At 43.8% G+C, this 25,819-nt stretch overlaps 1 protein-coding gene and 1 long non-coding RNA gene across 3 annotated transcripts; one reads left to right on the forward strand and one right to left on the reverse strand.

The window, feature by feature from the left end:
- Window positions 1-1,353: 1,353 nt before the first annotated feature.
- On the forward strand, window positions 1,354-16,892 carry VDAC2 (voltage dependent anion channel 2). Of its 2 annotated transcripts, XM_083738519.1 has the most exons (10): window positions 1,354-1,852; window positions 3,094-3,152; window positions 5,543-5,614; window positions 7,786-7,835; window positions 9,646-9,798; window positions 9,889-9,941; window positions 11,003-11,230; window positions 12,550-12,700; window positions 14,919-14,976; window positions 16,326-16,892. In XM_083738519.1, the coding sequence occupies exons 2-10, from the start codon at window positions 3,119-3,121 to the stop codon at window positions 16,415-16,417; spliced, it is 891 nt and encodes a 296-aa protein (XP_083594645.1). In that variant the 5' UTR covers window positions 1,354-1,852; window positions 3,094-3,118; the 3' UTR covers window positions 16,418-16,892. The 2 variants fall into 2 exon arrangements, with proteins under 2 accessions (XP_083594645.1, XP_083594646.1); XM_083738520.1 differs by lacking the exon at window positions 3,094-3,152 and having other exon boundaries at window positions 1,405-1,852.
- LOC310844414 lies at window positions 2,425-7,791 on the reverse strand. Its single transcript, XR_014564103.1, has 2 exons — window positions 7,451-7,791; window positions 2,425-7,226 (listed from the first exon to the last, which is right to left on the reverse strand). It is a non-coding gene; the product is annotated as an uncharacterized lncRNA (long non-coding RNA).
- Window positions 16,893-25,819: the final 8,927 nt, after the last annotated feature.

A 25,819-nucleotide genomic window follows, 5' to 3' on the forward strand; every position in this document is an offset into this window, starting at 1 on the left:
ATTGTTGGATTAACCAGGACAGCCTGGGAACAGCCCGCTAAGGTGGAATCTACACACATATAAAAAAAGCGCTGTGAAAATGCTATTTTAAAAAAGTTTTGAAAAATACTCACCCCAAAATGGAAAGAAGTAAAAGTCCCAGCAAAGGAAGAATGGATACAAAAACTTATGGAATATGCAGAAATGGCAAAACTTAACGGAAGAATAAGAAAGCAAGACAACAAACCTTTTTAATAAAAGAATGGAAATGATTTATTGAATATTTACAGATAAATTGTAAACAGATAAGAACATTGGCAGGATCACTGCAATAACATGCAGTTTTATAAGAGTATATATTTAAAGCAGATGAATAAATGAGCAAATTAATTTGGATATGCAGAAGACATTAAAAATAAATTTAAGTAACCACAGAAAGAGGGGGATGGAAGTCAAGTTTTGAAATGTTAAAACGATTGCAAAATCAGGGAAATGTATACATCTGAAAAACATAAATTATATATAGAGAGAACCAAATAATCTATATGTTGCATTTTATGCAATTGCATTTACCATATATCCCCCCTCAGCCAGCAGACCATGAGGTGTTTCATCTCACAGCCCCTTCCAACATTTCTGTGATTTTATATTTATAGAATATATTGTAAAAAAAATTGTGTGTTTGTTTATAGATCTCTCATTATCTATATCTAAACATATGTATATATTAAAAACCGGGAATACTTTTTTTCACGGCAACAAATGCTATATCCAGACACACAACCTACTAGCAAATCCGTTTGCTAGTGGGTTGTGTGTCTGGATATAGCATTTGTTGCAGTGAAAAAAACGGATTTGCTGGTAGAATAAATTTTATTTGCATTTTATGCAATTGCATTTACCATATATCCCCCCTCAGCCAGCAGACCATGAGGTGTTTCATCTCACAGCCCCTTCCAACATTTCTGTGATTTTATATTTATAGAATATATTGTAAAAAAAATTGTGTGTTTGTTTATAGATCTCTCATTATCTATATCTAAACATATGTATATATTAAAAACCGGGAATACTTTTTTTCACGGCAACAAATGCTATATCCAGACACACAACCTACTAGCAAATCCGTTTGCTAGTGGGTTGTGTGTCTGGATATAGCATTTGTTGCAGTGAAAAAAACGGATTTGCTGGTAGAATAAATTTACGCGCTTCTACTCTTCTTCGGAAGGCGCGGTTCCGGCTCCAATTCCGCGCATGCTCAGCTCAAAAGCAACTCCGCCCTGAGCTCCCCGCGGCTTCGTACCCGACAAAGCGCAGGCGCGGCCTCCTAGCACCATCGAAACCCGCGATTCTCGTTTGCTCGCACTGCGCATGTCTGCTCTGCTGCCCTGTAGCAGCCCACCCCTCTTCTCCTCTCTCCGGAGCCCCGCCCCTTTTCCGCTCCACCCTCCTCGAGCCGAGGACCCCGCCGGCCCGCGGCATCTCCTCGGCAGGGCTGTCTACTCCAGCGCCTGCGTGGGCCGCGAGACTCCCCGCGCCCGTCCCCGCTCTCTCTGCATCCCTCCTCCTGCATTTTGTCGCAAAGTGTCTCCTCGGCTCTCGCTTGCTCGCCGCCGGCCCGTCTCCGTAAGCGTCCCCGGGGCCGCTCCAACTTAGGCACCCGCCTCGGGCAGCTCGTCTGTCGTTGCGCGCCCGAGTCGCGGAGGGGGTCCTTGCGCGCAGGCGGGCGGCGAGCGCGAGGTGTCTCCTTCACTTCGCCCTCCAGCGCGGCCTTCACGCGGGTAGAAGAGGGAGGGGCGGCGGCGGCGGAGGCGCGCGCGGGTCTCTCTGGGTCTCGGAAAGAAGCACGTCCCTTTCCCCCCCGACTGGGCAGGTAAGGGCCGTGGCGGGGTTACCATGACAACGCGGGGTGGGGTGGGGGGGTTACTTTTGCCCGGGGTGATGGCGCGGGAGAGGAAAGGAGTTGAAAAGGAAGCATTCCCCCCCCCCCGCTCTCGTTTCCCCGCAACAACAGCCCGACGAGGTTGGCTCGGCCTCAAATCCCTCTTGCGGGGCTTAATAGGGAATTTATTCTGTTTCTCCACGCGCTCTTTCCGTCAAGGTTTTCCGTGGGTGGGTGGGGGGATCCCGAGTGGGGTGTTCCCCCCCGTCCCCCCTTTCCCTTCCTCCTCCCTTTCCCCCTTGTGAGGTATCTGGGTATCTGGCGCGGGCCCTCCTCTCCCCAGTTTCCTGTTGGGGCTTTCCTCTTCTCTTGCTTTTTCAGTCAATCAATCAATCAATCATTTTATTTGTATGCCGCCTTTCCGAAGTTAAAACTATGCTCAAGGCGGCTTACAACATATATAAGAAAACCACATAACTTCAAACATAAAAGCAATTGAAAATAATAAACAAAACTTCAAAAAGTACACAAGCAAATCGAACAATTTCCACATAATTCCAAAATAAAGATACAAACAACATGTCACTTGCTTTATTGTTTGGGGGTCAAGTACCCTTGGCGTCTAGTTAAGTTGAGCATCAAGGTGGCTCCCTCTCCCTTTCCTCTGCAGTTTCTGGATGGTTCACCCTTGCAGGTTTTTGGCTTGGCTCCCGTTTGCAAACTGTCCCCTTTGCAAAAAAAGGAGCTGGCATTCTCCTATACTCCCCTTTTCCATCCTAGTTTTCGGGTTCAGATCTGCTTCTTCCTTTATTTGTAGCTTTGTGACGTTTGCAAAGAGGAGAGGAGGATGTGCTTTTCTGGTGGGCTGTATGATGTAGGCTGGCGATGCAGGGAAGGGGTCAGGACTTGCTCCCTAAGATGGCCGCAAGGAAGAATTCACATTGCAGTAGCAGGGGAAAAGTTATTTTATCTTCTCTCTCTCCACCACCACCACCCCTCCTTTATCCCCAATAGCTGCCACACCCAAAGTCGTCTCCTTTATGTGGGACAGAGGCAGCCTTCATGAGTAAAGGGACACTTCCGTTCAGAAGGGAAACTGCAGAAATTTTCTGCTATCTTTGTGTGCAGCATTCCTCCCCCAAGTCATGACATGAGAGTTATCTGAATACCACGAGAGTTCTGAATTCTAAAATCTGTGTAATTTATTTTTAATGTAATTTTCCATTTTATAGATTCTCTAAATTGGACTAGATAGCTATGTCTTTTAATCCAGCATGTCAGCATCCAAGACGTAAGTAGGGAGATGAAGTAAGGATGTTGAAGTAACCTAACTAACAGATTTATAAGTTACAGTAAGAGTGAGTTTTGACGATGAGACTAATACCTAACCCACCATATAATCCACAGTCAGAAAAAGTCAAAATAAGTATTTGAAATCCAGGGGGTTAAGCTGCTTAAATAAGTGTTTAAATGAACTATTTCTACTGTCTGTTATGGGTGTGTCTGCCTGGACTGCTTAATATGTTAATATGTTGGGAGCTGCAGATATTTGCAAAGCCTTGGGGATGTGCTTTGTGATAAGGGTGTGGAGGTGTTTGAAATAATAACTTGAGGGAAAGGTGCAGCGTAATTATGTAATCTTCATAACTTGTGGTTTAATCATCATACATTGGGCTGCTCTTAGCAAGGGTTTTCAGATATTTTCTCTCCTTGATCGTCTGTCCCTAGGGCTCAGTACATAACTGGAATTAGGAAGTGCAATTACTTGCTAAAATTCATTATTAAGAAGTTGTTACATGGCTGGCACTTTATTCTTAATGGTATTGACTTGGAATTCCCCCCCATTGGTTTCAATGGGCCTTAAACACTTAACTGTTCAAATTGGCAGGCCTTGTGCTTTATCTTTGCAAATGTATGTTCTGATAAAATTGTCAACATTTTTTGAAATTGGGAGAAAGTGATATTTAGAATGCCTATTAAAACTTTGCCTCGTGCTCTACCACTGAGCTTCCCAGAAGTGCCCCATTGAGCGTGCAGGGTAGTGGACCCTGCCTATCCCCCAAAGTGAGTTGCTTCAGCTACCACCAGCTGAATTGGCAGCTGAGGAGAGGTGAAGAAATGGGTGGTCTGGGGCAGGGGTTTAATTTGCTGATCCTACTGGATAGGAAAAGTTGGCTTTCATTGAGCCCATGCTATCCCAGTTGACAAAACTAGATAGTACAAACCCACACAACTGCATTTCTCTAATATGCAAGTGAAACATAATTACTGTTGTGTTCTTGTCGTATTTTTATACCCAGCACAGCAGAGAGATGGAAACACAGGCCTTTGTTGTGGAATAAACATTTATTTGTACATTAGTACATGCGAAAATGTTATCCTTCATGCCTCAAATGTGCACTAATACATTTTGACTTGGAAATATTACATATTTTTGGTTTGGTTCAAACCACTCATTGAATTCTAACTTTCTCCCGAATTGAAAGATCCATCATCTGAGCAGGAGTTCATCAGATTGTGACTAGGGTTGCCAACTGACCAAAAATAATGGGTTTGGCCTGCTTTTGTGCTTTAACAGCAGCATAGTGTGCAGAAATCTGAAACCAAAGCTCTTCACAACGCTATATCTGCCTGTCAATATTTTGAACATATTAATAACAAATGCTGTTAACCAAGTTTTAACAAGTATTTTGTTCAGTGATATGCAAGTTAAATGTGGTGTCTGATTCATGGTACACGTTTTGCTGATTGGAAAGTTGGCGGTTCGAATCCGTGCATTGTGGCAAGCTCCTGTTGCTCTGTCCCAGCTTCTGCCAATCTAGCAGTTCTAAAGCACACCAGTGCAAGTAAATAGGTACCGCTGTGGCGGGAAGGTAAACGGTGTTTCCGTGTGCTCTGGCTTCCATCACAGTCCTCCATGCGCCTGTAGTGGTTTAGTCATGATGGCCACATGACCTGGAAAGCTGTCTATGGACAAATGCCGGCTCCTTCGGCCTGAAGGGAGATGAGCACCACAACCCCAGAGTCGCCTTTGGCTGGACTTAACCGTCCAGGGGTCCTTTACCTTTTTTACACGTTTCATGCAGTTTGTGTTATATGGAGTGTGCATGTGTCTGTCCTCAATTGTCACAGGATTCTCCATATTCTGCATGAGCAAAGCTGTATTACAGATTAAAACAGATTTGTGTGGAAACAGTTTAATAAGTAAAGAGGATATTGGGTTTTACTTCCACTATGTGAATAGATTTGCAGCTGTTACTGAGTGGCTCTTGGCATTATTGGATGTGAACATCTGCTTTGTAGGACTTTCATGCTTGGAATGGGGGGAGGAGGCATTTTGTAAAATGCACCGACAATTGTTTGCTTGTTATAATGTATTTTAAATATTGGTATATATTTGAAATATTCGCCCTTGCTGTTGTAAAAGTGCACGCGGATCCCCCCTTAAAACATCTAGAGGTACGTTAGTTTGTCATCTTAACTTTGCAATTCCTTTTAGTACAGTACTGCATTGTCATACTAAATATATCACCTTTTGTCAAATTACTTAAAAAAAATATGCAGCAGTACTGGCTAACCACCTCATTATGAATTGTTATTTGACTTCACAGCAGACAGAACTAATTACTGCTTACATTTTGTTCTTGCAGTACTAACATTCCCATTATTTTGTCTTCCTAGCTCCAATGGCTATCCCGCCACCATATGCGGACCTTGGCAAGTCTGCCAGAGACGTCTTCAACAAAGGATTTGGTATGAAAACATTTGTAAAGAATATAGTATTGTTTGGAAGCGGACACAACATTTACTGCTGCTCTCAGCAAACCCAGACTATGCTACATAGTTGCTGTCTTCCACCTTTCCCCCACTTTATTGAGCAAATTATTGCTAGAAGTGGAATGTTTATCACCAGAATGTTTGGCATGTCATTAGACATAACTGTAACTTGCTGGTGAACATTTTCACCATTTAGTTTAGTTTCTCTTTGGACATATAAAGATTGGCACTGCCAAGTACAGTGGAGCCTACTGTATCGGGAGACTAGTAAAAGTATTAAATATACTGCTTAGGGAACACTTAGAAGGTAGCTCAGATCAAAAGTTTCTTACGATAGGCCTTAGCACTACGATTTTCAAACAGTCGTAGATGTCGCAAAGGGAATTTACTATGGTTATAGCAAAGTGAGAACTCACCCGTCTACCTTGGGTGCTGTTTTTTTTTTCTGACAGGAGCAAGAGGTGGGAGTTGAATTAACAATATTCCCCCCCTACTAGTGCTGGTAGCTGATTTCCAGCGAGGGAAACCTTAGTTTTCAAACTGTGGGATGGTTCTTCCTTGGGGGTTGCAGGGCACCAGGAGCAGGATGGTCGTTTATGAGGTTATTGGGAGGGATAAGGGCCAGAGGCAGTTAAAAATTTCACTCACCAGCAGCTGAGAACCTGATGGGTTGAATGCCCCTGAACAGAAAGCACTGATTGATGCATTTTTGGGTTTGTGGAAATAAACAATGTACTGTGAAAAGGGGGGTTCTGAAAGAGCTGCTGCTTTTTTTCTTGTGTTAATTTGTGTATCATTTTATAACGGTATCAGAGATTCTGCTCTGTTTTTCTTCTAATGTCAGCGCAGAATTTCATGTTCACTAACATTAGAAGAAACACTTAAAACCACTTTGAGGTTGCTAGTTTTACTTTGTTTAGTTACAATCAAGCTGTACAGTAAGTTTTATTAACTGAATGAATGAACCACTTGAAACAGTTAGGGATTCCCCAAAGAATCCTGGGTACTGTTGGATAATCCCAGTCTCCTCAAGGAGCTGCAGTTCCCAGAGGGGCTTAACTATAGTCCCCTTCCCATAGAACTCTGTGTATACTAGCTCAGAAGAGGAATGGGGACTCCTATCAGCTTTTAGCACACTTAACAAATGCTTAACTAACTGCTGTGGGGTGCATCTAAGTAAATATCTCCCAGGTAAAATATTGGGTTCTGCTCTGCTGAGCTTTAGTAAAGAGCAAAATGATTTCATTCCACATTGCCAAAACTTCAAGGGGATCATGGAAGCCATAAATGGATTTTTAGATTGCTTTGGTCTAGCAAAGGTCTGTTGAGGGTTTTTTTTGGTCCCACAGTGAATCTTTCAGAAGGGTGTGGGGTGAGATAGATGCAGTCCCTGGCTCCCTAAGGTACACAAAGATGCTTTAGAGTTGGTCAGGAACCCATCAGAAAGCAGCATGTCCTGGGCCTCCTCTGTAAAATGCTTTTGCTCCCACTAAAAGCTTGGTGTGAATTATTTTTGTGGTGGGTCCTTGTTCCAATATTTCAGTTTTTAAAAGTCTTTCCCCCATCTGTTCCGGAAATGAGCATGTGCCTCGCAAGACGAAAAACTCGCTAGACGAAAGAGTTTTCCGTCTTTTGAGGTGCTTCGCAAGACGAATTCCCCTATGGGCTTGCTTTGCAAGACGAAAACATCTTGCGAGTTTTTTTCCTTTCCCCCCTTTTTCTAAGCCGCTAATAGGGGTGCTTCGCAAGTCAAAAAAAACGCAAGACGAAGAGACTCGTGGAACGAATTAATTTCGTCTTGCGAGGGACCACTGTATATGCAAGAAATGAACTTTCTTGATGTTGCTAGAGAAATTGATTAGATCCATATAGATGGTCATTTCAGTTGTACAATGCTTTACTATCACTGTAGTTAAATAAAAGCAATGCTTTAGTGAAAGAGCCCTTGCTTATTCATCAGAGATGTAGGTGTCCTAAGATCAGAATTTTGTTACAGTTACAGCGATGCAACCAGGAAGAGAGCAGCGTAATGTTTTCTAATGACTCTGCCTGGAATTGTATTCAAGCTTGGCTATAGTGTTAACAGTGCTTGAAACACTGGCATGTTGTATAAAAGGGCAGTAGTAATTTCAGTTCTGTCTGTCAAGGTTTTGGTCTGGTGAAATTGGATGTGAAAACGAAATCTGCAAGTGGCGTGGTAAGTGCATTTTGGTGTAATATTAAACAGTAGCTCATAACCTCTGAAATGTGGTGGGGAGGACTCCAGAACCTTTTCAGCCTTCCCAGACACCCTTTCTCCCCTCCCCAGGCACTACTACTAGTAATAATAATAATAATAATAATAATAATAATAATAATATGCCCTTCATCACATGGTGCCAAGGTGACAAGAATATTAAAATCAGTGAAAACATCTTAACAAGCAAAAGGCCATGGGTTAAACTTGTCTCCATGAGGCATTATTATTATTTACCCTCCCTTCATCTTAAGGTCCCAGAGAAGGTCTCCACAATTTAAAATGCAACATTAAAAACAGTTCAAAACAAATTCAATTCCAAATTATTATGTTGCATGCTTCCCCCCCCCCCCCCCGTAAGATTTCAAGCACATAGAAATGAAGGAGAAAGTGATTTTATTTCCTTTCCTCTTTCTCTTTTCTTTTAAGGGAATTTTTCTAGTCTAATTGCAAACTAAGTTGACCTTGTTTAACATGCAGTGTTCTGATGTGACAGCTGAATGGGGAATCTTTCATGGGCTCATTTCTCTTCCTTCCCTTGCAAGCTCCTTGCCTCTCCCATTTCTCATCTGTAATAATCATAGTTTGTTCTGAAGTCCAAGCTGGGCAAACTCATGCTAACCTCAAAGCTATAGTTTCAGATGGGTTTGCAAGCCACAATTTCAATATTAACAGCATTAGCATAGATGCTCAATTTGGATCCCTGTAATGAGGTAAAGGTAAAGGTACCCCTGCCCGTACGGGCCAGTCTTGACAGACTGTGGGGTTGTGCACCCATCTCACTTAAGAGGCCAGGGGCCAGCGCTGTCCGGAGACACTTCCAGGTCACGTGGCCAGCGTGACATCGCTGCTCTGGCGAGCCAGAGCCGCACACGGAAACGCCGTTTACCTTCCCGCTGGTAAGCGGTCCCTATTTATCTACTTGCACCCGGAGGTGCTTTCGAACTGCTAGGTTGGCAGGCGCTGGGACCGAGCAGCGGGAGCGCACCCCGCCGCAGGGATTCGAACCGCCGATCTTTCGATCGGCAAGTCCTAGGCGCTGAGGCTTTAACCCACAGCGCCACCTGCGTCCCTAGTCTGTAATGAAGGAGGGAGCATTTTTTCTGATCTTCCAAATCATGGTTTGTACGATTGCCTGAACTGAGAAATGACATTTCTTTTTGGTCATTGTGTGATTCCTCTTAAAGTACAGGTTAATAATACCTCAGGCCCCATAATTATGTAGCTTGATCACCAGGGTCTTTCAGGCATAACATGTTAAACAAGAATGACCAGGTTTGTGTACTTTGTTCTCACCCTTCCTCTTCTCTGTATTCATAGTAAAATTTGGAATTTGTGGTGCTTTCTTCAAATTTTGCCTAAAGAAGTAACATATAGTTTACTACAGACCAGTTTGTCATAAATGGACCAGGAGTTTCTGGTTGCTCTGAGTGTTGTTTGAGGTTTTTATAACACAAGTTGCAGTGACACTTTGAGCATAATCGCAATTGTAGCAGAGGTATACAGATTGTTCAATTTTTCAGAATTTCAGTAAGTCATGGTCAATGGCATTGAAACTCAAAGGTGATTCAGTCCAATTAGTTACGTCAGAAACTTTCAGAAAGCTGCAGGGTTTTTTGGTAAAACAAGTTCTTATTTTTATCTGTAAACTGCCTTGAGTCCTGTCAAGAAAAAAGAAGGGATATTATAATAGTCATAGTAGTAATTGCTCCTCTCTGTATTCCCCTTCGGTTTGTTACACCTTTTCTTCCCATCTGCATTGTCCTGCTAGGAGTTTGCAACAGCTGGTTCATCAAACACAGACACAGGAAAAGTGAATGGGAGCTTGGAGACAAAATACAAGTGGTCTGAGTATGGTGTCACTTTCACAGAAAAATGGAACACGGATAACACTCTGGGAACAGAAATGGCAATTGAAGATCAGGTAATTGAATTTCGATGTTGCTGAAAAGTTAAGTGGAAGTCACTTTTTTACATCTGCTAATTCATAACTTTCCCCCCCTCTCTAAACTAGCTTGCCAAAGGTTTGAAGTTGACATTTGACACAACTTTCTCACCAAACACCGGGTAAGTACTTTCCCTCTTAAGTCTTGGCACGTTCCATGTAGATTACACTGAAAGTGAGAGATGGGTTAATGAATGCTACTGAAGAAGACTTCAGTGGCTGGACACATACTGTGGTCTTTAAAAAACAAAAAAACAAATATACAAAATGAATTCACACCACACATAATACTTATTTTAATATGTCTTAATTTTATAATACATCTCATGCCCATGGTTCAAGGAATAATTCTATAAAATCTCAGTGAATTCAAGCAGATGATCCCAAAAACATGTGACAGAGGAAAACCAGCCAAACGTACAGTAATGGCTATTCATCTGACCTGGCAAAAGACACTTTTCTGTCTCCAAATGCCAGTTATAACCAGAGCAGACAGTGTGAAGCTATTTTTTAGTTCTTGGTGTCACAGAATCCAATCTTCATAAAATGTAGTAGGAGATATTGTTATCAACTAGATAGTGGTAAGTGGGGAAAGCCTCCATTAACTTGTGTTTGAACTGCCTTGATTCCTAAATTCTGAATAAAACAACTTAAACTGCTGAATCGGTTTATCTACTCTGCAAGGGCAGGAGTTATTGATTGTTTTAGGCTTGGCTTCTGCCTGACTCATGGGGAAGAATGATAGGCAAATATTTGTATACTTTAGTGGCATATATAAAACTTACTGATTTCCCTTTACCCCGTGATATGCTTCTAGCTATGTCATTTGAGAAAATGTGGAACCACTTAACACCAAGTGAGGCCATAGGTCAAACTACCGGCAGCTCCCCGTGATTTTCCTGCCCTACCTAGAGGTGCCAGGAATTTGATACCGAACAAGTTTCCTACTGTAGAGTTGAGTTACTAATTTCAAGTAAAGTCATTCTACAAACTCTCTTGCCCCTTAAACATACAGATCTCCTTCTTTTAGCTACAGGTCGACTCTGTGGCTCTTGATCTAGTGAATACTCACATTTTGGACTATGTGGACATCTTTAATTTATCTGCTTAAGATGTGAATCAGTATAACTTGTGCATTCCAGGGGAAGAGCAGGTTTTTTTTCTTATATATTTCTTTTTCCAGGAAGAAAAGTGGCAAAATCAAATCTGCTTATAAGCGTGAATGTATAAACCTCGGTTGTGATGTTGACTTTGATTTTGCTGGACCTGCCATCCATGGTACAGTTGTCTTGGGTTATGAGGGCTGGCTTGCCGGCTACCAAATGACCTTTGATAGTGCCAAATCCAAGTTGACAAGGAATAACTTCTCTGTGGGATACAAGACTGGAGACTTCCAGTTGCACACCAATGTGTAAGTATCAGAAACTAACACGATTGCAGTTAATGAAGGTATCCAGAAATCTTGAAAACTAGGGGAAATAATTTAATTGTTGGAGCTGTAGTAGCATTGAATATGCCTACATTCTGAATAGATTTTTTGCTGGGTGATTAATTATCAAAATAAATTTTGAAGGTCTAGAATAGCAGAAGTACTTTTTAAGCATTGTTCTAAAGTATATTAGTTGTTTTAAAAAAGTACTTTTAAAAAGTTCATGCATGCATTTATTTTTTTTAATGGGCTACCTTCCCAACTTAGGTTTCATGCTCCAGTGAGTAGTTGTATTTCACACAACTTCAACTGGATATGATCTAGTACAATTTCGTATGAGAACTTGCAGTTTCTCATTGATAAATACTGCATTAGAGTGTGTTGGAGTGTTCAACTTGCGATTTCAAAAAATGAGGGGTGCTAAAAAAAATTGTAACATGTCTTGTAAATTCAAATATATTTTGGTTAAATTAATACGATTTAGTTTTGCTAGGTAAGTAAAATGTGTAAAATTGCATAGAAATCATTAAAAATCATTGCCAAGTACTTGCAGTTATGTTATATATTAATAGTATTTAGTTAATTGAATATTATTATTAAATTAAGTTTCGCCCCTAAAACTGCATGGAACATATTTATTAGTTGGAAGACTACAGTACCTTTTTAACTAGGCAAGTCGAATTAACAGAGACAAGGCAACCTGAGTTGCATTGAAAGCCCAACAGAAAATTGAGGTTTCAGTTACTTAAAAGAAATGGTGGTTTGCAATTGTAGCCTTTGACTGGACTTAACCATCCAGGAGTTCTTTACCTTTTTTACCTTTTAGTTCAGTTGGTAGTTAGTGCATAGATCAATCGGGCCTGGAACACTAATGTACTACAGGGTATTTGGTGAGGTGGAGGAGAACTGAATATTCATGAACAGAGCAAAAGAATCTGTTGTGGCTTACCATTGTTGTAGTCTTTTACTTGCCAGCAGTGTCTTATGCCACTTCTCACAGCACTTTCATAAACATAACGGCTGCAAAGGAAAAACTTGACAAAATCTATTATTCTTGCCAGTGTGACTTAAGGGTCACAAGTTTACTATCATGCCTTTCAGAGGGAAATGGAAGACTGCCTAAACGTTTGCATTTTGTATTATGTTTGCACTTTCTGTAGGGTGAGCCAGGTTTTTATCTCCCACTACCACCCTCAAATGCAGTCACTATGTCACAGGGAAGCCTCAATGCTCTTCTTCATTTGAAGCTTTTCTTTATTTTATCACTTGAATAAAAAAACAATTTCAAAACTATTTTTCAGCAACGATGGGTCAGAGTTCGGTGGCTCAATTTACCAAAAAGTCAGCGACAACCTTGAGACTGCTGTAAACCTTAACTGGGCAGCGGGCAGCAATAGCACTCGTTTTGGAATTGCAGCAAAGTACCTGTTGGATCCTACCGCTTCTATTTCCGTAAGTAGAACTATAGAAGAAAATGCCATAGCTGTCTTGGTCCACAAAACTATGCATAGAAAACTTCTATATCCCTTACCATGAGAAGCCCCCTCCACATCATAGCTTGAATGAGCATCTCCCAACTGGCCTTTGTTCGTGTCTGAGTTTACCTTTGTGAGCTGCCTAACTCCAACTTTGGCATGGACAACTTTTCTTAATGGCTTCATAGTCTGAATGAAACTGGGTGGGCTCTCAGTAGACCATTTTCTCCAAGTGAGAACTAGCCCGGCAAAATGGTTAAGAACATAACTGAAGCCGCCTTGTGCAAGGACAGATAATTTGTCTACCTCGGTATCATCCACATTGATGGGCAGCATCTATTTGGAGTTTCTGAGGGGGCAGGGTCATTCCCACCCGTTTCGTAAGTTTACACAGATGAATTGCTTTGTATGTAGCAGAAAATGCTGTGTACAGTCATACCTCGGCTCCTGAATGCCTTGGGAGTCAAATGTTCTGGCTTCCGAACAATTGAAAACCAGAAATGAATGTTATAGTTTTCGAACGTTCTTTTGGACTCCAACGTCCAACGGAGCTTCCGTAGCTTCCGACTGGCTGCAGGAGCTGCGCTTTGAAAGTCGAATGTTTCAGAAGTCGAACAGACTTCCATAATAGATTCTGTTTGACTTCCAAGGTATGACTGTATGTTCTAAGAATTCTGGTAAGGTGCACTCATGAATGGAAATGAGGTCTAATTACATAGCAGGGACTTGATTGCATTGGGGCAAGGTTTCCCACAGCTGTGCTTTGAGCTGTAAATTTAACTGTAGGTGTGCAATTATCTTTTACCCCCATCAGTAAAATTAGGAACAAACGATCTGAAGGGAATGGTTGTAAAGTTAAGATAAAATAGTATAAAGCATCCTACTGCATGTTTAAAGTGCTTTACAGATATTTGATGGAGATTATAACAGTCCAATATTGTAGTGAATAGCACTGCTTCTGAGGCTTTTGCCTGGTATGGTGGTAGTGGGTTCCTTTGACCTGTGGCCTCATTCTTTGCTAAGACTCACGTACACAGATGGCAGTATAGAAATGCTAACCCATTTCTTATTTCCTTTGCGCATGACAAGATTAGAAGCTCTGTCATAGTAGAAACAGGCTTTAAAGCAAAAAAAGGGAAGAAAACCCAAGTTGCATAGATCTCCTGGTTGGAACAGTCCTGAGGACTAGTGATTATCTTCTGCCTACAAATTCTGGCAGCCCTTGGTAGCCAACAAAAAATGTTTGGTTGTCAAGACATGCTCCTACTCCCGTGGGTCATGTCCCTGGTCTCGTGATAACATCACTGGAATGCAGGAGAAGGTCAGGGACAAGCAGAAGTGTGAATCCGTCACCCAGTTCTGAGGTAGAGAAGGGCGGCAGAAGCACGCTGCCTCTCTTCCTTTGTACCTGCTGGACAGCAGAAGTTTTAACCATTTGGCAGAACCAGAGATGATACAACATGACTTCTTCATTCTCCTCTGGTGAGGGGCAGCAGGGGTGTTCGTCTGCTGCGACTGGGCCGTTGCAACTCCAGCAGCCCAGCTGTGTACAAAGACAAGGCTCTGTGCTCTTGTGTTCTCCCTCCAGCTTGAGGGAGAGTGGGGAAGCGGAGTTGCAATCATCATTACTTGCACACGGGAACTGCATTGCTAAAACCAATTTGCGAGTTTCTGGGGCCTGTACTCATCCTCCCTAACCTAGCTCATCCTTTAGGAGGAAGCCCCGGGTTTGGTGTTGCCATGGCAAGGGGATGAGAGAGAGATTATTTGAAGCCTGGTCATCATGAGTTGAAAAAGCAGTTGAAGAAAGCTTATGCTAGATTACACTCTGGTTGCGGGTGCTGCCTTCTTGTTCTAGTTGGGCACTACAGTAGTACCTCAGGTTAAGTACTTAATTCGTTCCAGAGGTCGGTTCTTAACCTGAAACTGTTCTTAACCTGAAGCACCACTTTAGCTAATGGGGCCTCCTGCTGCTGCCGGGCCACCGAAGCACGGTTTCTGTTCTCATCCTGAAGCAAGGTTCTTAATCTGAGGTACTATTTCTGGGTTAGCGGAGTCTGTAACCTGAAGCGTATGTAACCCGAGGTACCACTGTACATTCTTTGGAGCAGGGCAAAGGGATGTTAAAATTAGGGCACAACATATTGTGTGACACAAAGGATTGATAAAAATGTCATCTTCTCATTGTTTTGCAGGCAAAAGTGAACAACTCTAGTCTAGTTGGAGTTGGGTACACCCAGACCCTGAGGCCAGGTAAATAATTTTGATAAGAATATGAGAGATGTTGAAGGTTTTGATTAATATTCAGGTTAATGGTGGCTGGAGTCTGTTGTTAACATGCTCTTGGAAGTTGGCAGTTCTCCATTCAAGGTTCGAAAGAGACTTGATATATAACAGTGAGAAAACACTGTCCAAAATGTATAAAATCTTCTTAGAATAGTCAGTGAAGGACGAGGAGGTAAAATCAGCCATGGTAAAATGGGCAAGAGATCTAGGTCATAACATACAACTCTCAGAATGGCAAAAATTAAGTTCACAGCATGTTATTCTATTAAGGAAAACTACATGAGTTATCGCTGGTATTTAAGGAAATTAGCGATAATGTACAAAATAATTCAGACCGATGTTGTAAGGAGGCGGTGGGATCAATGTACCATGTCTGGTGGACTTGTAAAAGAATGAGGGAATTTTGGGATTCAGTCTATAATGAGTTGAAAAAGATGTTCAAAACCTGAGGCATTTCTTTTAGGGATTATTGGGAGGGAGATTCCTAGAAATTTAAATAAATTATTTATGTATGCCACCACGGCAGCGAGAGTTTTGATTGCACAGAATTGGAAAAGTGAGACAATACCATCAAAAAAAGATTTGCTGATTAAACTAATGGAATACGCCGAGATGGATAAACTGACAGGACAGATAAGGGATCTAGTGAAACAAAAATTTAGTAAAGATTGGAATATATTTAAACAATACCTGAAAGACCACTGCGGAGAATTAATTTTTTTGACTGGTTTAGATTAACTCTTGTAATGAGAAACATCAAAAAGTAGCGAAAAATTGGTTACCAATAAACTAGATTTATTATGATACGCATTCAACCAAAAACTCTAAAGGACCCAAGTAAGAAGGAAAGTCAGAAGTAATTAGAATATTAATGTGTTGAATGAGTAAGAATATATCTTTGTTTTTCTTTATTATGATTTAGAAACACATGCACATTAACAAGAAACTGAAACTTTATACAGTACTGTGATTCTACGTTAAGAAAGCATTTCTGTTAAAAACCAATAGAGATGAATTGCAAAAAAAGAAAGAAAGTTAGTTGACAGTTCTCAGAGTAGCAGAACTTGCCTCTTCAAAAAGGATTTACTTGCATTCAGTATGAAAGTTTGAAACATTCCTTTTTAAGTGTCTCTGCAACTTAACTGGTACGTAGGCACCTTTGTGTGAAGCTTGATGCTTCTAATCCCACTGGTGTCGGCATCCATGTGTGTTTCAATATAATTTACTACATTTGAGCATTGAAAAATGTTAGCAGCAACTGATGTGTTCAGTGGACCTTGCCTTCTCTAAAACCCTTTGGTTATATTGATATGCAGGTGTGAAGCTCACTCTGTCTGCCCTAATCGATGGGAAGAACATCAATGCTGGTGGACACAAACTTGGTCTTGGCCTAGAATTGGAGGCTTAAGAGGTGTGAAGAAAGCTGCCGCAGGAAATGGGATATCAGAAGAATATGGCCTTAAAAATGTATTTCCAGTGTGACCCGGGGGCTTTTTTTCCTACTCAAAATGGATGGCCTAGAACAAGAGCTGTATTCAGAGTATTTAGGCAGTTACTTGTTAGCTGGTTTTTAGTTAAATTGGTTACCTATCTAGTTCTCAATTCTGCATTAGTGCAGTCACTACATAATACATTATTTAAATGTATTTAACTGTTGAATGCGCTACCCACAAATAATGAAATAGACTTTATGAAAACCTGTACACATGTGTGCATGTTATGTTTCTTTTAACACGTGATAATAGCCATTGAAATAACAGAATGGATCAGTGGATGTTCTGAAAAGAAAGGTCAACGGTTTTGTTAAAATCACCTTAACTAGAAATACTTTTGGTATCCCAAGGCAATTCGAAAATTATGAATAAAACAAATACACACACATACTTGTGCCTCCAGATATGTTGAAGTTATTGATAAGGGAGGGCTGAGGTCCGCCTTAATTTTGCTTTTAAAAAAGCTGCCTGTTGTTCCAGGTGCACTTGCTGCTCGGCTTTCTGGAGCATTTGCTATGACTCCAGTTTGCCGAAGCTGTTAAATGTCCAATCTGGGGATTTCTCGAGTTTGGCCATGGCTTAGCGAGATCTTTTGAGTGGAGTACTACTCTTGGGGCAGTCGTTTAGTGCTGCCACAGAGCCTAGCACTTGCCAATCAGAAGGTCGGTGGTTTGAATCCCCGCAATGGGGTGAGCTCCTGTTGCTCGGTCCCTGCTCTTGCCAACCTAGCAGTTCGAAAGCACGTCAGGGTGCAAGTAGATAAATAGGTACTGCTCCGGTGGGAAGGTAAACGCCATTTCCGTGTGCTGCTCTGGTTCGCCAGAAGCAGCTTCGTCATCCTGGCCACATGATCCGGAAGCTGTACGCCGGCTCCCTTGGCCAATAAAGCGAGATGAGCGCCGCAACCCCAGAGTCGGCCACGACTGGAGCTAATGGTCAGGGGTCCCTTTACGTTTAAGGAATCATAGAATTGTAGAGTTGGAAGGGACCTTGAGGGTCATCCAAGCCGCTGAAATGCAGGAATCATGCCCTCAGCTGTCCATGGGTGGGCTTGAACCACCAACCTTCTGGTTAGCAGCCAGATGCACGGGCCTATTGAACCAACCCAAGGGCCGCTTCTCTTCTAGAATGCCTCTTAACAAAATATGCCAGCAATATGAAATGGAAGCGGCTTTGGGAGGAAGAGGTATAGAGATTGCCCCCTCGCTTGCCCTCCTTAGGTGCTGTGCCCCTCAACATGGGGATTGGAAGAGTGGAGATGTATTAGCTCTGTCCCTGCCCCCCTCTACATGTTGGAGGGCAAATGTCTGCCGTGGGGAAGTCTGCTCTACTTTCATAGGCTCCCCACACAATTTAGAAACCCCAAGACAATGAAGGTGGCAGAGCTAGCATGCTTGCCTGCACCCTGCCTCATACAGTCCTAATTACACGAGGGAAGGAAATGCCTGAATAGTGTTTCATAGCTGCATTGGGTACGTACATTTATTTTGACACATTGTAGAATGTGCCCAACCTTGGTTCATGCGTAAAACTGTTCTTGCTGCCTGTTGGCTTGGGGAGCTATTGGTTGCAGTGTCTGGATTTTTTTTAAAGTGCCTCCATCAATTGCTTTCTCCCAGATGTTGAGAATAGCTTGCTACACATCGTAGCCCTGTATTATCCCCAATTGGTGGACCTACAAGAGATAGTAAAAGGTCTGTTCCTTTGCGTTTTTTAAAAAATTACAGCTATTTATTAAATTTGTGTACTGCTCTTCATCTGTAGATCTCAGGGCGGTTCATAACATAAAAATAAGAGGTAAAAAAAGAAAATACAACAAGAAAAACAAACCAATAGCCCCCCTCTCTCCTACAAACACATTTAAAAGGATATTGGATGTTAACCAGGCAAAGGCCTGGCTGAAGAGAAACGTTTTTGCCTAGCGCCTAAAGGTGTATAATGAAGGCACCAGTCCTGGGGAAAGCATTCCACAGATGGAGCCACTGGAGAACAGGCCCATTCTCATGTTGCCACCCTCCAGACCTGGAGGGGCAATGGATGCCCCCTTCCTGATTTAGATCATTGGGGTGATTGAAAAAGGGCAAATGGGGCTTGTCAACATGGGAAGGCAGCCCATCTGGGAGGAGCACTCTGATCCTAAAGCTCCACTGCCTTGCAGATATCTTTGGGAGAAGAAAAGGATAAGGAGTTAAGCCCTACACAGATCTGGAGTGGAGTCCCTAAGGTGGTTGGATGCTTCCTTGTCCGCCTTCCGGCAACTCCTGCAGCCCAGCTGGTGCCAAACTTACTTCTCTGCTTTCCTTTGGACCATGTCAGCAAGGCCAAGGGGGTGGTCTGGGCAGCTCAGGACCTCCATAGACACTGACTGCCCAGGCTTGTGGCCTGGGGAGGTCACTTCATTGATTTGACTTCTGCCCGGAGGTTCACTCCATTGTTTCTTGAGACAGATGGATGCAAAGCAATCATTAAAAAAGCCCCAATCTTGCTCAACAGGACATTAAAGGTAAAGGGACCCCTGACCATTAGGTCCAGTCGTGGCTGACTCTGGGGTTGCGGCGCTCATCTTGCTTTATTGGCCGAGGGAGCTGGCGTACAGCTTCCGGGTCATGTGGCCAGCATGGCTAAACCGCTTCTGGTGAACCAGAGCAGCACACGGAAACGCTTTTTACCTTCCCGCCGGAGCGGTACCTATTTATCTACTTGCACTGGCGTGTTTTTGAACTGCTAGGTTGGCAGGAGCAGGGACCGAGCAAAGGGAGCTCACCCCGTTGCGGGGATTTGAACCGCCAACCTTCCGATTGGCAAGCCCTAGGCTCTGGTTTAACCCACAGCACCACCCGCGTCCCTAACAGGACATTGGAGACTTGCTAATATTGAAATATGTGGGATCTAGAAAAGGTTTTCTACAGGACTGGACTCACCTAGCCTTCAAGATTACAGGGACTGTTCTTTTCATCCAGGAAGCATTTACTGTCTCCTTTACCCAACAGTTGAGCCCCCTTTGTTCTGGTGGCTCTATTTAGCTCTGCAAGGCAAAGCTCAAGTGTGCAAATGATCTGCAGACTTTGGGTCTTCCAAGTAACTTACCGATGTCCTTGGGCTGCCATAACCCCAAGCAAATGTGGCAATGAGACTGCAAGGACATTCATAGCACAGCAAGTAATGTGACACCCAAGTTAAAGCTGAGATATGAGCGAGATTATCTGCAAAGCGATTCGCAAGCAGGTCACAAAGGTTTACCAAGTGTTCCTCATGTGTAAATTAAAGTCTGTAGAGATGGACAGAGAAATTGATTTAGAACATCCTGGAGTCAAGTGCTTGGGAAGTTCATTTTAGAAAGGAATTTGTTGCAGTTCACATTCACCCCCTCCAGAAGAGAACTAACTCTGTTTCCAGTTCGATTCGCAGCTCATTATGTAATTGATTCACGTGGTCCTTGGCTTCTGCTCCCCTCCAGCCTTCAGAATTTTACAAGCTGCTCTGCTGGAGTATAAAATAGACATAAGAAACCATCAAAACACACAGTGTAATGTGAACAACGGTTTCATTTATTTTCCCCAACAATTAGGATCTTCAAACTTAACACAGCAGCATTACTTTTTAGTGGCCACAAACCCAGAATTAAATGTGACGAAGCTCCTATACATATACAAATGATTGAAAGGCAATTAAATTGAATTAAAATTGCCCCAAGCCCCACTGCAAAAGGAACTTCATTTGCTTTTCAGTTCCCCCTGAAATTATAAGGAATGGCTTTCAGGTGCCATTCAGTGATTTTTGAATCTGTTTATAGTGAATTAATTTGTCTGATTTGGGACGCGGGTGGTGCTGTGGGTAAAAGCCTCAGCGCCTAGGGCTTGCCGATCGAAAGGTCGGCGGTTCGAATCCCCGCGGCGGGGTGCGCTCCCGTTGCTCGGTCCCAGCGCCTGCCAACCTAGCAGTTCGAAAGCACCCTCGGGTGCAAGTAGATAAATAGGGACCGCTTTCTAGCGGGAAGGTAAACGGCGTTTCCGTGTGCAGCTCTGGCTCGCCAGAGCAGCGATGTCACACTGGCCACGTGACCCGGAAGTGTCTTCGGACAGCGCTGGCCCCTGGCCTCTTGAGTGAGATGGGCGCACAACCCCAGAGTCTGGCAAGACTGGCCCGTACGGGCAGGGGTACCTTTACCTTTACCTTAATTTGTCTGATTTAGTTCATGCCAAACACTGATCAGAGCTAGAACCAAGTGGCTGAAAAAACAAGCAAAATAATGTTGAGGTAATTTGGGAGAAAAGTTTAAGCAACTTTCCGTCTCCAGAGTTTCATGCAAATTGCCTTGAATGGGAGACAGGGCGTGTGAACTTTGACCTCTCTGGAGTTAGGAAGTGTGCGCACATGGGATGCAACTTGCATATTGCCAAAATAAGGGGAAACAGCTACCAAAAAAAGAGGATTCAGATTCACATATAGTCTTCAAAGGTTACCATACATATATGTGTGCAAATATCTAGACTTGATTGTTATAATTTAAATAGAAATACAATATGGAAAAGCTGTTCTGGTAATCCGTCTGTCTCCTCAGTTCTGCTGCCCAGATACAAACTGTGGATGGGCAACTTCAAACCACCACCAACACTCCTCTTTTTTGGGGGGTGTTTCTTAATCTTTAAATTGGACTTGAACAGGACAGCCCTTCAGATCAGGACTGGCCTGTCCAAGAGGCAGAAGCCTCGGGTGGCGGAATCCCCGGGATGGCTTTCCATCCCTCCCGCTAGAAAAGAGAGGTAAAGTGCTGGCGGCTTCCAGCGAGATCTCTCAAACAGGATCTCGCTGGACCTTGGGAATTGCCTCCATACTGCCCCGATCCGCGAGGCTTCAGGGAGGCAAGGCACCTTCCCACTTCACCTCCAATGGCCAAACATAACATGCCGCGCCTGCTTTGGATAGAAGACTGTCTTCTGTCAAGTAGGGTAAAAGGTAAAGGAAAAGTCCAGTCAAAGGCAAATATGGGGTATGGCGCTCATCTTGCTTTCGGGAAGAGGGAGTCGGAGTTTGTCCACAGACAGCTTTCCAAGTCATGTAGCCATCATGACTAAACCGCTTCTGGCACAACAGGACACTGTGACTGAAACCAGAGCGCACGGAAACGCCATTTACCTTCCCGCTGCAGCGGTCCCTATTTATCTTCTTGCACTGGCATGCTTTTGAACTGTTAGGTTGGCAGGAGCTGGGACAGAGTAACAGGAGCTCACTCCATTGCGGGGAGTTGAACCGCTGGCCTAAATCAGCAAGCCCAAGAGTCTCAGTGGTTTAGACCACAGTGCCACCCATGTCCCATGCTGTCAAATAGGATGCATAGCCAGCAGATGAGACACCTTCAAGATGTTTCTCTCTCTGTGAGAGAGTCAGAGCCGTCTTTCCCATTGGTGTTAGTGGTTCGTTGCACCAGGACACCAGCCTCTCAGGGGCGCCCTAGCGAGTGGGGGAGCTGCACGGCTTTGCCTGCAGCCTCCCCTTTCCCTGCACGCCCGCCAGCTTTGCCCTGATAACTATATGGCTGGCGGGCATGCAGCTTGCCTCCTAAGCCTCTCCATCTGCTAAAGACGGCCCTGCTCCTGGTCGTTGTCCTCCTCCTGCTTCCTGGTGAAAGGCGGCGCGTGGCCTTCCTGGGCACCCCTATGCCAGAGAGCATGTCTGCCAGCACTGCTTGATCTCAGCCACCACGCCGGAGATTGGGGTCGTGGGGGAGGCAGAGGACATTTTTCACCGCCCCCTCCCTTGTTTTGGAGTTGCTGGGGGGGGGGGCGCCGGAGGGATCTTTGCATCACGGTGCCGGATATGCTTAAGGCGGCCCTGGACAGAGTTCTAGAAAGAAAGTGTCAGTTGGCAGCTGCGCTTGGGGTCCTTTCCTCCAAGCAACAACAGAGATCTGGTGTATCATCCCTGCCGCCCGCAAGCACTTTGCTGATCGTGGAAGCCACAAAAGGGACAGAGGCTATACTGTGGGAGCTTCAGTTGCTCCTGTGCCCTTCCCTCGCCATCTGCTTCTAATGCCAAGGTGGGATGAATGGCCATGGTAGAACTTATGACTCACAGAACCAGTGCCGGAATTGTGTATAAGCTAAACAAGCTATAGCTTAGGGCCCCACTTTCTTGGTCCCCCCCAAAAAAATATTTCACTATTAATATACTTCTTCTTAAATGTATTTCAGTTCAACAATTACTTTGATAAAATACATATTTTGTTATGTGCAAATGGCTTTAGATATGTATTAGGTCCATAAATTACCATATAGCATATACCGTATTTTTCGCTCTAGAAGACGCACTTTTTCCCCTCCAAAAATTAAGGGGAAATGTGTGTGCGTCTTATGGAGCAAATGCAGGCTCCTTGGCTTCAGCGATAGCAACGTGAAGCCTCTAAAGCACAGAGGGAGCGCTCCCTCCGCGCTCCGGAGGCTTCGGGTTGCTTTCGCTGAAGCCTGGAGAGCGAGAGGGGTGGGTGCACACCAATCCCTCTTGTTCTCCTGGCTTCGCTTTGCTGGAGAGGCGCTGCACAACTTTCCCTCTCTGCGCAGTGCCCCTTCACCGAAGCAGGAGGAGAAATGGAAGGGGCTCCATTTTTCCTGCCGCTTCACTGAAGGGGCACTGAGCAGAGAAGGGGAGATTTTTTTTCTCTTGTTCTCCTCCTCTAAAACACGGTGCGTTCTATGGTCGGGTGCGTCTTATAGAGCAAAAAATACGGTATTCAACACAAAAAAACAGTGACAATTTGTTGTTGACAAAGGACAGCTGGACATATCAAGGGCCCCATTACCTTCAGTAGCTTAGGGCCTCATCAAACCTAAATCCGGCCCTGCACAGAACCAAGGGCTGTATGCATCTATGAGGCTATGTGTGGGTAGGCTTGCCATACGTCAGGAAAATTCCTGACGTATCGTGGTTTTTGGGTGTAAAAATGGCATCGAGGGAATTTTGGCAAATTGGCAAAATGCCAGGGAAAACCTGGACGTATAGCAATGCAATGGAAAAAGCAGTTGAAACAGCTCAAATAGCTTAAAAACACTATTTGGGGTGTGGAGGTTTCTCCAAAAATGCTCAACAGTTTGGGTTTGTTCCCCAAAAAGAAAGTTCAACAATTATGTGGGTGTCAGGAATTTTAACTTTTTTGAAATATGGCAACCCTATGTGCAGGGAACTGTGTTCACTTTTTGCCTGCTGAAAAAGAGTCGCCAGTAGCTTGCGGGGCTGAGATGGTAGAGTTTAGAAACAGAAGACCAGTCTGATGTGGAGCAATTGCACCATCTGCTGGCAATCCACAGCAAAAAAAAAACAAAACCAAACTACGGAGGAGAGATTTATGGAATGCCACTTAATCGATAGCTGGAGCCTAAACCCTAACCGCTGGTGGTCTGGCTAAATCTATAACTACATAAATATATAGTTGCAGAGTCTCCAAGTGTCCCTATTTTCCAAGGACGTTCCTGATTTAGAGAAGCTGTTCTGGTTTCTGATTTGATCCAGGAATGTCCTGCTTTTCCTTAGGACGTCCCAATTTTCATGGTAGAAAATTTGGAGGTTATGGTAAGAGGTCCCACTTTTCATCAGAGAAATGTTGGAGGGTTTGGTTGCAGTTTCACATGGTAAGCTTTCCTTTGACTTAATACTGTGTGTGTGTGTGTGTGTGTGTGAGAGAGAGAGAGAGAGAGAGAGAGAGAGAGAGAGAGAGAGAGAGATGGGGGGGTTGTATGTGAATGCTTAGTACAGGCTTCCTCAACCTTGGCCCTCCAGATGTTTTTAGCCTACAACTCCCATGATCCCTAGCTAGCAGGGCCAGTGGTCAGGGATGATGGGAATTGTAGTCTCAAAACATCTGGAGGGCTGTGGTTGAGGAAGCCTGGCTTAGTACTTCCTCACCCCACAATCCTTGCACATAGAAAACCAGCATTTCAGAAGGAAAGTTCACCCTTCTCCATGATGTGCTAGCTTTCTAAGTAAAGGAATATGTGGGGTAAAGGAATATCTAGGAATTCTAGCTATGCAAGGGGAACAAAGGTCTCCTAGCAACTCTCAGCACCCTTAACAAACTACACTTCCCAGGATTCTTGGTGGCGGGGGGAGCCGTGATTATTTAAAGTGGCGCCATACTGCTTTTAGGGCATAGCGCTGATGGGACCCAAGAGAGGAGCTGAAGCGAATTAGCCCCCAACACTGCTGCGGAGATGCGTGAATGGGTCTAAAACCTCAGGTGAAATGGGCTTAGTCTCCTGAGTTGCAGTAATAATAACAATAATATGTTTATTATTTATATATACCCCGCCCATCTGGCTGGATTTCCCCAGTCACACTGGGCAGCTTCCAACAAAAGATTAAAAATACATCAAAACATCTGTCATTAAAAACTTCCCTAAACAGGGCTGCCTTCAGATGTCTTCTAAAAGTCAGGTAGTTGTTTATCTCCTTGACATCTGATGGGAGGGCATTCCACAGGGTGGATGCCACCACCGAGAAGGCCCTCTGCCTGGTTCCCTGTAGTTTTGCTTCTCGCAATGATGGAACCGCCAGAAGGCCCTCGGCGCTGGACCTCAGCGTCCGAGCAGAACGATGGGGGTGGAGGCGTTCCTTCAGGTCTTCTGGGCTGAGGCTGTTTAGGGCTTTAATGGTCAGCGCCAACACTTTGAATTGTGCTCAGAACGTACTTGTTGTCACTAGGTTTTCTCTGCACTCGGATGGGCTGCTGTTTCCCAGCACTGCACCAGAAAAGTTGTTTATCTCCCCCCGCCCAGCCCCACCCCAATGGTAGCTATCAAACTGCATTTCTCTTGGTTTGGAATTGACAGCTGGACTTGTGAACTTGAAGTTCTGCATAGGCAGCTTATGCAGTTCATTTTCCTGGGACTTGCACACACACACACACACCAATTATTTTCTTCTTTGAAAGGAGGACAAGCACTGCAGCGTGACTCTTCTCACTTCTGACACCACGTGGCGTTCACAGAGAGCCAGAACGCCAGCTTGGGCTGAAACCCCAAGCCAGCTTTAGTTTCCTGGCCTCTTCTCTCCTTGCGCTGGCGTTTATATGGCTCAGACTGCACATCCTCCCTTCCCCTTCCAGGGAAATTGATTAAAAATTAGAGTGTCAGAATAAAGATATGTGCAGATCCATGAATGACTGAATGCAGAAATACCTGCACACGTGCTCAGAATGGGGAAAGGCAGGTGAGGGACATATTAAAAAAACAAATTAACAAACCACACCCTAGGTACATTTATGGGTGTGGATGGCAAGCAACAGAACAGGGAATACTGTGAAAAAACGGGAACATGTGGAAATTGAT

The sequence above is a fragment of the Podarcis gaigeae genome, assembly GCF_964106915.1.
Source record: "Podarcis gaigeae genome assembly, chromosome: 5".
NCBI lineage: Eukaryota > Metazoa > Chordata > Lepidosauria > Squamata > Lacertidae > Podarcis > Podarcis gaigeae.